Below are 12,377 nucleotides of genomic sequence, written 5' to 3'. Positions count from 1 at the left end.
AACGCCTGCACGTGACGCGGCCGCGGCACGCCCTGAGTTGCGTGGAGTGCGAGGAACCGCCCAACGCTGCTTGCAGCTTTAATTTTTTTCTAGTTGTTTCATATCAATTCAAACTACCCTTATATATATAATTTAAAAAAAACACACAATTCAATTTAAAAGAAAAAAAAAATGTTTTGTCAAAGGTGCCCGCAAATGTGTGCGATAAGAAGAGAGCAGGTTTTTAGACCTTAATTTGTTGTTTGGCTGCAAATAACAAAGATGAATAATTTTAGCAACATTATAACAATATTTAATATGTATGTGTTAATTGGTAATTGAAACTGGTATTTTACATTGATCACACTTGAGTCAGTTGTGTACTTTACATTAATAGTAAAAACTAGCATGGTGTTTAAGATGTTTTGACCATTTTAAGCAACCACTTGTTTCTGACATTTACCAAAGCTAGATAACCTGTACCCCCACTCTCAGGGCCCCTCTGCTTTATTATCTGACTGTTAGGTTTTATGTTAAAATCATGTTTATTACAATAATGATTTCAGCTGATATTGGTCTTAACATGGTGCGTATTCCTAAATTGATTTGTGTTTAATCAAGTCTCTACTCAACAAACCTGGGGTGATGTATTATTCCATCGAGGAATGGGTGTTAATCGGGGCCTAGCTTCTAATTTTTTTCCCTGGGCCAAATCTGGTTCTGACTGTATGAAAATCATCTTTCAATTTATAATCACAATATTCACTGTTATGGTTTTCGAGTGTCTGAATGTTTATTTTCACTGCATGCTGAAGTCAGTTGGAACCTAGTTGAGGTGTTGACTTGGAACACATGATTGCAGTAAACGGCTGTACTACACCAATATGGTTTTATGGTTGCTGTGTGATGTCTCTGATTAGATTTTTGACATATTTCCTCCCAGTCAGGTGACGAGAGTTGAGAGTCAGAGCTATCATGGAGGACGACTGCAAGCCTCTGCTGAACTCAGAGCAGCCTGTAGAGAGCTACTCACACAGAGGCTCCACAGACTCACTGGACTTCAAGGCTAAAAGGTAGATTTCACTGAAACACTGGACCAATTGATATGCAGTACTTAACAGCTCTGTGACAGAGAATATGATTTTCCTACTGCTGGGCAGTATGATCTAAAATTTGTATCACAGTATTTTTTAAGATTCTGTTGGTTTTCCGCTATACCACAGTATTTTAATTTATTTATTTTTTGGTTTATTCTACTGTCAGGAGTACATAGAATATAGAAAATTTAACTGAAATCTGCAATGTAGTAAAAACAGCTCACGAATAGTTATATAAACACTAAACTCACATAAAACACTCAAAATATGAATATTAAATAAGTTAGTAAGTATTCTCAAATGTTCTATTGCCTGAGTAAGAAACTCACACAGTCACAAATTACTGTGTGCCATGGTGTTTGCCCAATTAGTTGCAGCTTATTCATTATTGTGTTATAAAGTTATAACCCTCAGTAAGAACATAAGTTACAACCAAAATTGCTTATGCATACCAAAACCAACAGTCTTAGTCCAGCTTTCAGTATTATTTGACTTTTCCTACTAATGATGGTTCTCACTATTATACGTGTCTTTTTAAAAGACAGTGAGGCTGACAGCTGTTTTATGTGATAGTTTTAACACTTAATATCATTGTTACTTACCGTACTCTGGGTATTTTCTCTTTAATGTCAGTTCCACCATCCTCTTTCCCCTGAATAATGCCATCTCAAACAGATTTGTTGTGCGAGGAGATGGGTAGAGATAATCTTCTCTGCAAGGACTATGCCTTTTTGTATTTAGTGTGCTTGTTGTGATCCTTTGTCCAGTTATTTTTTCAAGAATTTAATATAATGGGTGCCGGATTTGGCTCACCAATTTTCCAGATTTTTGTGTGTTGATCAAACACCTGTGGAGATGTGAGACGTTCACCATGGCAGCATCAATGACAATGGGAGTATGTCTCAGTGCAGACGAAAGAACAAACATTGTGGAAGTCAAGCTTACTTCACGCTGAGAGCCCAAGCCCACTGTCCTCCACTGCCCAGTATTTTATGTGCTGGAACCAGGATGGATCAGATTTTGGGACATAGAGGATTGCTCTGTCTGAATGGGACTAGCCTTACCCACCAGGTGCTGGATCGAACTGACCTACCATCTGAATCCTGTTTTCTGTGTGGATGGTGCGGATGAGTCCTGCAGTTCCAAACTTGATTTTGATGAACAACAGTAGGTGTAAATTATTGTGAATTCCCAGGGTTCAAGTGTCTTTGAACTCTAACCCACACCTGCTCGCCATGCTGCCTTCCCCAGGAATTCACTTTGGTCATCACCTTGCTGTAAGCATGTTACTGCGGCAAGATGCCAATGCAACATTTAATGAGCTGCATGGTGTTCTGTGCCTGCACCAGACCAGAAACCCAGACCTAGTCATGACTGGGGATTTATCAACACATTTTGTGTCTCATTAAAGGGTAGGACTCTGGACCACTGGGCCTCATACATCTCTCTTCGAGAGGAAGTTAAGATAAAAACTCTTAAAAATTCTCCACTGAAGGAGGGTTACAAGGCTGATTCTCAACATTTGACAAGTCAGATCAAGCTGCCATCTTCCGTATCTAGAACTGTGGTGATGAGAGGTCAGGTGTTGGACTATATGCTGTGTAATGTTGGATATAGAATATTGCAATCCAGCTCTGACAACATCAGTGAATCTGTGGAAGTAGACACAAACCTTATGGCATCGTTGGCCAATGATATCATCCCTACAGTGACTGTACGGTCATCTCTGAAGCAGAGGTCATGGGTTGATGGATCCATCTGCACATCTTCCCATAGTCTGAAATGTGCAGTCAAAGTTGCTAAGTGAAGTCTTTTTTAATTATTACTGTTATTGCATACTGACATTTTAGTACTCCTCCAGAGTATGCCTCTCCCCTGACTGCATATATTGAGAAATATGAAACGTTGAATCTTGATTCTATTTAAGGCTTTGGATAAACAGACAATCAGTGTTCTATTCATTGATGGTTTCAGTCTGCACATGGGATTTGTTGATTTGTAGAAAATATAAAAAGGTATATAAGGTTTGCCTATATAATCCAGTTCAAAAACAAGGAGTGAGACAAAACAGATATATAGACTCGATGTTACACGCTCATACACACAGAAGACACTAACAATTAATACAAACATGTATATAGTTTGTTAGTGAATTACACTGATTGATTTCTTTATCAGAGTTATAGTAAGTACAGGGTTAGTTTGTATGTTTTTTTTATTTATATCTTTATTCAAGACCGTGGTCTTTTAGTTTGAGAACATGACTTGATGATTTCACATGCAGATTTTTCATCCTTTTCCTAAAAGCTCTGCCCTTGCACTCAAAAAGCCCCTGCTTGTGCTCAAACTGTGTGCTTGCATTCATATATATTGTTGCTTGCACAGGTTTTCTGCGCTTGCCCTCACGCTGTTCCTGTGGGCTCTCAAAACTTCTGCTTTTTAGATTTCTGCTCTGCTCTTGATGAATGAATGACTGACAAAATCCTCTAACCAACAGGAAGCCAGCTGAGTTGCCGGCACTTTTGCTTTACTTCTTAGAGTGTCAAGTTTTGGAATGACGGGACAGTTATTATGTATACAAGCTTCCATAGTTTTTGCTATAATAACTAAATACTATTTAATAGTAATCTCCAGCATGCTCTCCATGCCCAGGGGTGGCTCTTAGCCCCCCTGAGCTGAACACAAATTCTGTATCCAGCTTGCGGTGTGTCCCTTTATTCAAAAACATATGTATGTCTATTGTGAGGAGACCTTTGTCTAGGAACTGCACAAGAATTCCATAATACATTGACGCTGTATGAAATGGACCCCCCTGCACCTACTGGACCCCCTGAATGTTTTTCTTTTCTGACAGTGTTTGCTAGATAATAAACATGGCCCATTCTACAAGTTTGGCTTCCTGGAATTCACTTGACAAGCAAATACTAAGACGTTTGCTGTGTGTGTGTGTCTTTGGCACCACCTTAGCATTAACAGTTTGTGTGAATTGTAATCCAGTTAGGTATTTCACAGTGGCCAACTAGCTTTCTAGCACTTAAAGCATTACAAACAGTGTATAATTCAAACGTAGGTATGCATTTAACTACTTTATTGTTCAATTTCTCTATTACTTTTTCATCAGTTGCTTGTCTATAAAAAGCCATCACTAGTTGCCAAAGCCAGATTGACACAGACAGATTGCTTATTTTGTCAAGACCTAAAGATATTCTGTTGAGTATTATATGACACAGAGGAGAGCAGATATTCACATAAGGAATCGGAGAATGTTTGGCATTTTTGTGTGACTTAAACATATAAAGGATTATGAAAATTGTTTGGAGAGATTAAGTATTGCTCGATATCACATGACATTTGTTTGCTTCTTCTAGGCCTTTTCACGTAGAGCCAAAAAACATCGTAGAAGATGACCCGCAGGAGAGAGTCTCTGCGGAGGCTGCCATCCTCAACAGCAGAGTCCATTACTACAGCAGATTGACAGGCTCATCTGACAGGCTGCTAGTAGGTCCAATCACTAATTAGTTAGTTGTTACAACCATGGTAGGAAGGGCCCATACCTATACATGTCACACAATAGCACTTGGCAAAATAATCTAGACACACCATGTATTAGCTTATGTTGCAGTCAGTATATGTTGATTATTTTTGTATGTTGCATTAACCACATCTTAGTTCTGTTATATTCTATGTACACCATGTATATCATACATTATGTATATCAAATAGCCACAGCTACAACCACACAGCAATGCCATTTGTCCTGAACAGACCAGTGTGTATTATTTAGCAACATTTATAGGGGTGGAGAAAAAAAATCAATTAATGTGAGAATATTCTACAATTCTGAATTAACATCTTCCAAAAAAGATTTTTTCCATCTTGAGTTAAAGTTTCAACTTTCTCCTCACTGCTGGCAAACTTTGCACCCTTATGGGCTTCTCCCAGCGCAGTCAAGCTACTGACGAGTCAATCACTGCTAATGTTTGCTCTTGGAGTTAGTAGCCTATTAAAAATAGAGCAGCAAGAAATTCAGCCAGTCTGGTCTTTATTGAAGGCAAGCATTTGGCCGCTCTTTGGATTCTACAATCTCCCGGGAAAGAAACAGCATGACATGACTCATTCAATATGCAAGCCCTGTGTACTGAATCGAGAATCAATTTTTGAATCAGGACTTGATTTTGAGTCAAATTGTGACCCCAACAATTGAAACTGAATTTGGTATACCGACAGATTAACACCTAAGGCATTTAGCAGTGTAGTGATTCTGATTTAGATTTATTGAACTGATACACTGACAACACAGCGCATCTCCGTCAGGGCTACTTAAAACCGTGCTGTGGATCAGTTTTTTCCTCCGGAAAGCTATAAAGAAATAGTACATTTCCAGGCAATGTTTCAACACTGTTGTGTGTTGAGTACCATAGTTTAGTTTGTTAGGTGATATGTTCCAGAAGATTTCTTGTCCCTGTTACATATTAACTATGATGTGAACATAATGCCTTTTTATCTTTCATAAAGGCTCATGTTACTGTACATGTGTAGGCTTCATCTTCAGTATCTGGATGTTTTTTCCTCCAGAGTCCTCCAAATCATGTTATCCCCTGCCCAGGGGAGATCTACATCTACAGCCCACTGGGTACAGCTTTCAAGGTGACAGGCAGTGACCAGTCCTCCAAAAACCCCAGTATCATCACCATGTAAGCCCTGTCATCATCAGTCAGTAACCCAACCTGCGCTAAATGTTCTATTCTTACAACTGTCTGGCTGCTTTGATTATTACCTTACTTTTATCTCCTCGCAGTTTTGCCATATGGAACACAATGATGGGCACATCCATACTCAGCATACCTTGGGGTATAAAGCAGGTGATTTGCTTTATTCCCTGTACTTCAAGTCCTTGGCTTCCTCAAAGCCACATCTAAAATGACTAGTTTTGTATTTACCTCAGTTGTTTAAAGTTGCAGTATGGATGCACTTTAAATTTGCAGTACAGAACAAAAACTGAAAACGTAATACTCCGTGTTGTCTTTATCTCTTCAGGCTGGTTTCACTCTGGGGATCCTCATCCTCATCTTCACAGGCCTGCTGATGCTCTACTGTTGTTACGTTGTCCTCAAATCACCAAAGGCAATACGTAAGTAACAACACACTGGTTTAGAATATATTATTCTGCTAATGTTGCATATAAGTTATTATAATTGAGTATTAATTTGATGTAATAAACTGGAATTCTTCTTGCAACTCTGGTACAAACCAGCTTGTGTCAATAGAATATTAAGTGGTATTTTCTGAACTATAGTACAGCAATCTCCTATTTATTTTTTCTGACAATTTCAGATCATTTTAATTCTTCAAACAAGAGAAACAGCACTGGGAAGCGGTGGAATTATATCACTTATTAGCAGAATAATATATTTACAGTGTACATTTATATTCCAAACAGGAAGGGACATATGTTTTTTTTTTGCCACCCATTGACCTTTTACAAAGCTCTTGTATGAGGCTTTGCTTTAGATTCTGTTATTCAACTGTTGTGTCAGCTATACAGTTAAGTGATGCTTGTGAAAGTAACAGCTAAGTGGAGATATAATTAGTCATTGTAAGTCAGCCCTCTGCTAAGTGCTTTATTATTTTTTGGGGTCTGACGGGGTTGGTTTTGTCAGTTTTTTTTATTATTAGGGGTCAAAGCACCAATGGTGGAACCCTATTGCATTTGCTTTGTTTTTCATTAGTGTACAATCAATATAGGAATTGTTGTTGTGTTTTTGTATGTTAGAATGAGCCATTTTTATCTACAGACACCCAGGTTGCCTTTCATGGAGTTTATTACACTTAAGATTACTTAAGATCATGTCCTTCTGCACATAATACTATGCATCAACACTTGTGAATGAGGGGCAACACAAAGATTATATTTAGCTCAGACTTGCACTCCCTGACCCTTGTCCGAGGCTGGAACCGATCTTGGTACTATGCACTGCAGTTGGGAGTCTCAGCTTGGCCAAGCTTACAAACGCATGCATATTAAAACAGCTGTTTTTACCTTATTCAGTGACGACCTTGTCCACTTGAGCACCCAGAGAACGATGTGCTTAAATTTGCATCAGGTTCTTGGACCTGCTTGCAGGTTGTGTTGTTTTGTGATAACATATTTTCCTACTCCAAATTACCAATTAATTATTCTTTCATTAAAAGAAGATTTTTCCTGAATAACCTCTAGTAGATTTTTGATGAGTGTCTGTTGTCTGTTCCCACAGAGGAGTGGCCCCTTAAGCATGTACTTGCCAGCCATACCTCACAGCACCATGCACATTGACAAAGTCTGACAGACGCAACAGTTCTTATAATTTGATCTCACTGTAGCTAAAATTCTTTTGATTTTCCTCACTCCCCAGCACATATACATTTCAGAAACATATAAGCACATGTGAGCTGTGTTTTACAAACAAACAGTAAATTTCCCCAATTTTTTTTTTAATTTTAAAAGTCAGATGGCAATGCTTTCTGTCTTTCTGAGTGTTACTTAGCAGAGAAGCTTGGAAATCTCATCATCCCGTGGCGGAGCTAGAATTTTATACAATGGGTGGCCAGGGCAAGGATTTATGAGAGGGTCCATACACTAATAAAGGAAATTATTGTGTTACTCCAACCTGGTCCCAAATGAACCCCAAATGAACCTTTTTTAGACCATTTTCATAACCCAGATGCATCTCTCTACCTCTCACTCTCTCTCACACACACACACACACACACACACTCTGTGTCACTAACTGGAAATATTTTTATACACAGAAGACAAGTGAGTGAAATGCTTTGGAGAGTTTATTTACCAAAAAAAAAGTGTTACACAGTATGTGCCTATACAAAACCAAACTTTTTTACTTTTACATCAACTTTTAAACAAGCAATTTGACATGACAGGTAGGGTTTCAACTTGAGCAGGACTCTGCATACAGTAAATGACAAATTATCTGCCTTTATATTAGGTCTACATAGAACGTAGTGCATCATGACAACAAACACCACCTAGTGGTAGGTATAGAACAAAGTGCAAAATTTAGAGTAATCATGACCATAGTACCAAGTGGCCTATTCTGAGGTATGAGTAGAACATAGTGCAAAGTTTAGAGTAATCATGGCCATAGCACCAAGTGGCCTATTTTGAGGTATAAGTAGAAAATAGTGCAAAGTTTAGGCTAAAAATGACCATACCCCCAAGTGGCAAATTATCTTTGAATAACACCAGCATGTGCGAAACTATCTTAGGATAGATTCAGAGCAGCATAATTCTTTGGTTCTGGTGAGAACGGGCAAAATCATCATCATCCATGTTGAGGGTACATGCTTTCCTTGATTCAACACTGAGAATGCCAAAGTGACTTAACCTGTCACCAACCATTGTTGTCTTGAGGTGGTTTTTAATCAGTTTAAGTGTAGAGAAACTTCCCTCACAGGACGCTGTACTGACTTATACTGATTTGTTGAATAAGAAATCCTCTGGAGAAGCCACCTGGTTTGGTGAACCTCATGCTTGAGGTCTTCTAAATCTGACTCAAAAGTCTGTGCAAAGGCAAACAGAGGCTCCTGTTTCAAGAATGTTGCACTCTTTGGGTCAAGGGACTGCATCCCCTTGCATGTAGATGTAACCAGGTTGTCTTATTTTGTATAGGGACAGATAACAATAAAGAGAGAGGGAGATATTCTTCGTCGGAAATATCTCCCTTTCTCTTTATTGTTATCAGAATCAGATTTATTGCCAAGTAGGTTTTTACACATACGAGGAATTTGTCTTGGTGCAATGGTGCTTAAAATATACAATCTTATCAACAATATTATCTGTCCCTATACAAAATAAGACAACCTGGTTACATCTCAAGATTGTGTTAGGCAGACTCCTGAACTATTTTTTCCCTTTCTCATGCTGTAACTTACATTAAAATCAACTACTAGCCGAGTAAAACTGGATCATCTAGGCTAATCGTTACTAAGTACCTGGTTTTAGACCTTGACAATAGCAAAAGTGTTTCATAGACATAGAGATCGTCTCAGAGCATTCATTACAGTTTATTTTAAATTCTGGTATGAAATTGCATTGAGTTGATTTTGTTTGAACTGAGTTGATATAAGGTATCCACATTTACTGAAAGCTAAGTAATGGCATCACATTATCCTTAAAACAATTCTAGTGGTACATAGCTTCAAGCTAACATTAGCTTATAGCCTTTCATAACAACAGCTACCCTACTCGTGCAGTTGATCTAATGGGGACAAAATATCTACTCCTCTAGCTTGTCAAAAGTGTGATAACTATCTATAACTATTCATCTGGAAACTACATTAAAACTTACTTGAGAATGAGGTATTTCCTGAAAGTAGGTTCTGTTGATCTTGACGTTTACTCTGCCATCAACACGCTTGCCTCTTCTTCCGTTTTTTTCCAAACGCACGTATTGACCTGTCAATTAACTGGGGTGGCAGCTGGGGTGTCCAATTGGATTCCCATATGTTTTTATGTCCATATGCTTGACTTTATATGAAAGAACCGATATTAACTGATCTGATATTGTCTGTGCTCTGTTCAGCCTATGTGGATACATCCGACTGGGAATTCCCTGATGTTTGTAGGTACTACTTCGGCAAGTTTGGCCAGTGGTCCAGCTTGTTCTTCTCGATGGTGTCACTTATTGGAGCCATGGTGGTTTACTGGGTCCTTATGTCCAATTTCCTCTTCAACACAGGACAGTTTATCCACAGTAAGTCTCTTGTCTGATGTGGGTTGACCTTAAGGAATAGCCAAATGAGCATTTAACAGTGTGAAACATTTAGAAGGATCTATTGTCAGAAATTAAATTAAACATTCATAGGTATGTTTTCATTCATAATTACCTGAAATAACAATAGTTGTGTTTTCGTTACCTTACTGAGTCCTCTATGTTGAACAGCCTTGCCTGACTGTTTCTACAGTATCCCAGAATGGACTAACCCAACACTGGCTCTAGATAGGGCCTTTCACATTTTTTGCAAGTTTCACAGCCACAGTAGTTTCTCCTATACGCTTTAAAACCGAGCAGTGTCCAGTTAGTTGCAATCTGACACTAGACTCTTCACCACTAGATGCCATTAAATCCCACTCACTGGTCCTTTAATTCCAAAGTCTACCTCGAGATGTGCTCACAACTAGCTGTGTTTCCATCAATGTATTTTTATGCACACTTTGAAGTATCAGAAAAGGTTGATGGAAACAGCAAATAAAAAAAAATATAAAGACCTAAGACTTTTACAGTCTTTAACAAAAAAAGACTTTTACAAAAAAGCTGTAAGACTGTAAAAGAAGAGGTGGTTTTTGCTGTTGTTAAAAATAATGTAGTAGTAATGTAGTAGTAATGTAGTAATGGAACTACACAATCAGTATTGACAACCTCTTGACCTTTCAAGTGCTGTGGGCTGTGATGTTTACTCTGTAGAGCATATACCAGGAGTATGGATGGGTGGTTCTGCCGAGAAAGTAAAATTGTAGTATTGAGATAACAGATCAGAACACCTGCTTATGGTTTTTGTGCAGAGAGATGGTAAATCATTAGTGGCTCTACCTCTTAAATATGCAAGAAAAGCTCATGCTTTGAGCTGATGTGTTTCTTTCCTGTCTATAGACTATGCATACAATGTCAACATGTCAGATTCGGAGTTTGGAACCAATGGCTCTGATAGAGGTAAGTCACTTCACTTCACTGACAGAAGTATTGGTGTATATGTGATTTGATGTGTGCTGATATGATTTTGATATCATTCTAGTATATAATGCAGAATTAAATGCTTGTAGTATATCCGTGTCACTGTAAAGTTAATCTAGCAAGAGTGTGCTGTGATTTACTTTACTGTGGCAATTGGTCAACAAAGTATGAATTAAATAATGTGAAAGAATATTTAACTGAAATATAAATTAATAAAGTTGTTTGTTTAAGAAAACAGAGGGAAAACCTGAACAGGCACACGTTGGTGGTATGCGACACTACTACTGCCTCTGGTTGATGATGCTTTGTTGATTTGTTCACCAGTCATCTGTCCATACCCAAACACTGACCCCGGAGGCAACTTCACCATCAGCACACATTACCTCGATAACAGTGGAAATGATACTTCTGATGTCGGCTCTTTTGAACGCTGGTGGAGCAAAACTAACACCATCCCCTTCTACCTGATCATCCTGCTGCTGCCACTGCTCTGCTTTCATTCAGCCTCCTTCTTCGCAAGGTTCACCTTCCTCGGTAAGATAGAACAAGAGCAATGATATGAACAGCAGAAGTGGGTAGCAGTGTTTGTGGAAAGTCAAAAGGCTTGGACATTGCCTTCAAAAAAAAAAGAAAAAGCAAGCCAGTGTGCCACCAGAATTTCGTTTGTTTGAAACATCAGCAGTGACCTGGGGGGACATCGGTATGATTCTTTAGATCTTTGATTGTCTTTGAATCCTAAAAGATTAAAGTGGCAGGTTGTTGCCAGTTTTGTATTTGTGACTGAAACATCTGACTCTAAATTATAAACAAGTTGTATGTTCCAGACAGCAGGTTTAGTGAGAACTGTTTGTTAACCCTGAGTGTGATGGGAAACTTAGTTTTCAGTTCCAGTAACAGAGATGATTTTAACTGTGGTGATGTACGCTGTGAACCTTAGCCGCTCGCTGGCAGCTTTCTCTTCTTTTTCCTTTCTCTTATTCAGTCGATAAATAAAAGTGCAGTAATTTGACGTTTACGTTGGCTGAGGGAGATCAAAATCTCAGTTGTTATTTTTAACAGCAACCTGTAAAAAATCTTAAATGTTAAATGTTATTAATAGCTCAGAATAAAAGGTTCTGAATTTTTGAGAAAATCTTTTGTTGCCAACCAGACCCCCTTGCACTGAAGCATTTACTGCACATTCACAGAGTTTTTAATCTCAGGGTTTGTCAACTCAGAGTTCAGGTTTACGTCAGACTTTCTTTCTGGAACAGGCATTGTGTCTCCATTCATCCATCTACTGTTTCACCATTCCATCTTGTCCAGGCACCATATCAGTGGTCTACCTGATTGCACTGGTCACTGTTAAAGCTGTCCACCTTGGGTTCCATCTAGAGTTCCACTGGTTTGACACAACCCAGGTCTATGTTCCAGGTAAACTTCCTGCAGATTTGAATGCATCCCTATGTATCTCTCCACAGCAGAACACCATTAACATCTGTGAGGTGTATAAGTCCAATTTAGACAGTGCCACTGATAAATATGCTGAACTGCTTTATGACAGTAGTTTTGTGGTAAAATGGTAAATGGACCT

At 38.6% G+C, this 12,377-nt stretch overlaps 1 protein-coding gene across 3 annotated transcripts in view; it reads left to right on the top strand.

Annotated features, from left to right (window-relative positions):
- The window catches only part of LOC118332755 (sodium-coupled neutral amino acid transporter 9-like), a 14,077-nt gene extending 1,706 nt beyond the window's left edge, over positions 1-12,371 (top strand). For 2 of the 3 annotated variants that reach the window (XM_035668178.1, XM_035668177.1), the window contains exons 2-10: positions 923-1,052; positions 4,445-4,574; positions 5,652-5,770; positions 5,875-5,938; positions 6,114-6,207; positions 9,656-9,826; positions 10,724-10,783; positions 11,129-11,338; positions 12,110-12,371. In XM_035668178.1, the coding sequence (XP_035524071.1) occupies positions 955-1,052; positions 4,445-4,574; positions 5,652-5,770; positions 5,875-5,938; positions 6,114-6,207; positions 9,656-9,826; positions 10,724-10,783; positions 11,129-11,338; positions 12,110-12,369 (1,206 nt within the window). In that variant the 5' untranslated portion in view covers positions 923-954 and the 3' untranslated portion in view covers positions 12,370-12,371. Of the gene's footprint in view, positions 1-921; positions 1,053-1,900; positions 2,244-4,444; positions 4,575-5,651; positions 5,771-5,874; positions 5,939-6,113; positions 6,208-9,655; positions 9,827-10,723; positions 10,784-11,128; positions 11,339-12,109 lie in introns of those variants that run through there. The other variant, XM_035668176.1, reaches the window with a different exon arrangement.
- The last annotated feature ends 6 nt before the right edge of the window (positions 12,372-12,377 follow it).

Source organism: Morone saxatilis, unplaced genomic scaffold (genome assembly GCF_004916995.1).
Source record: "Morone saxatilis isolate NCDOM2014 unplaced genomic scaffold, NCSU_SB_2.0 Contig21, whole genome shotgun sequence".
Classification (NCBI taxonomy): Eukaryota; Metazoa; Chordata; class Actinopteri; family Moronidae; genus Morone; species Morone saxatilis.
Note: the sequence above shows the minus strand (reverse complement) of the source record. Positions and strands in the feature narration are given on the sequence as shown.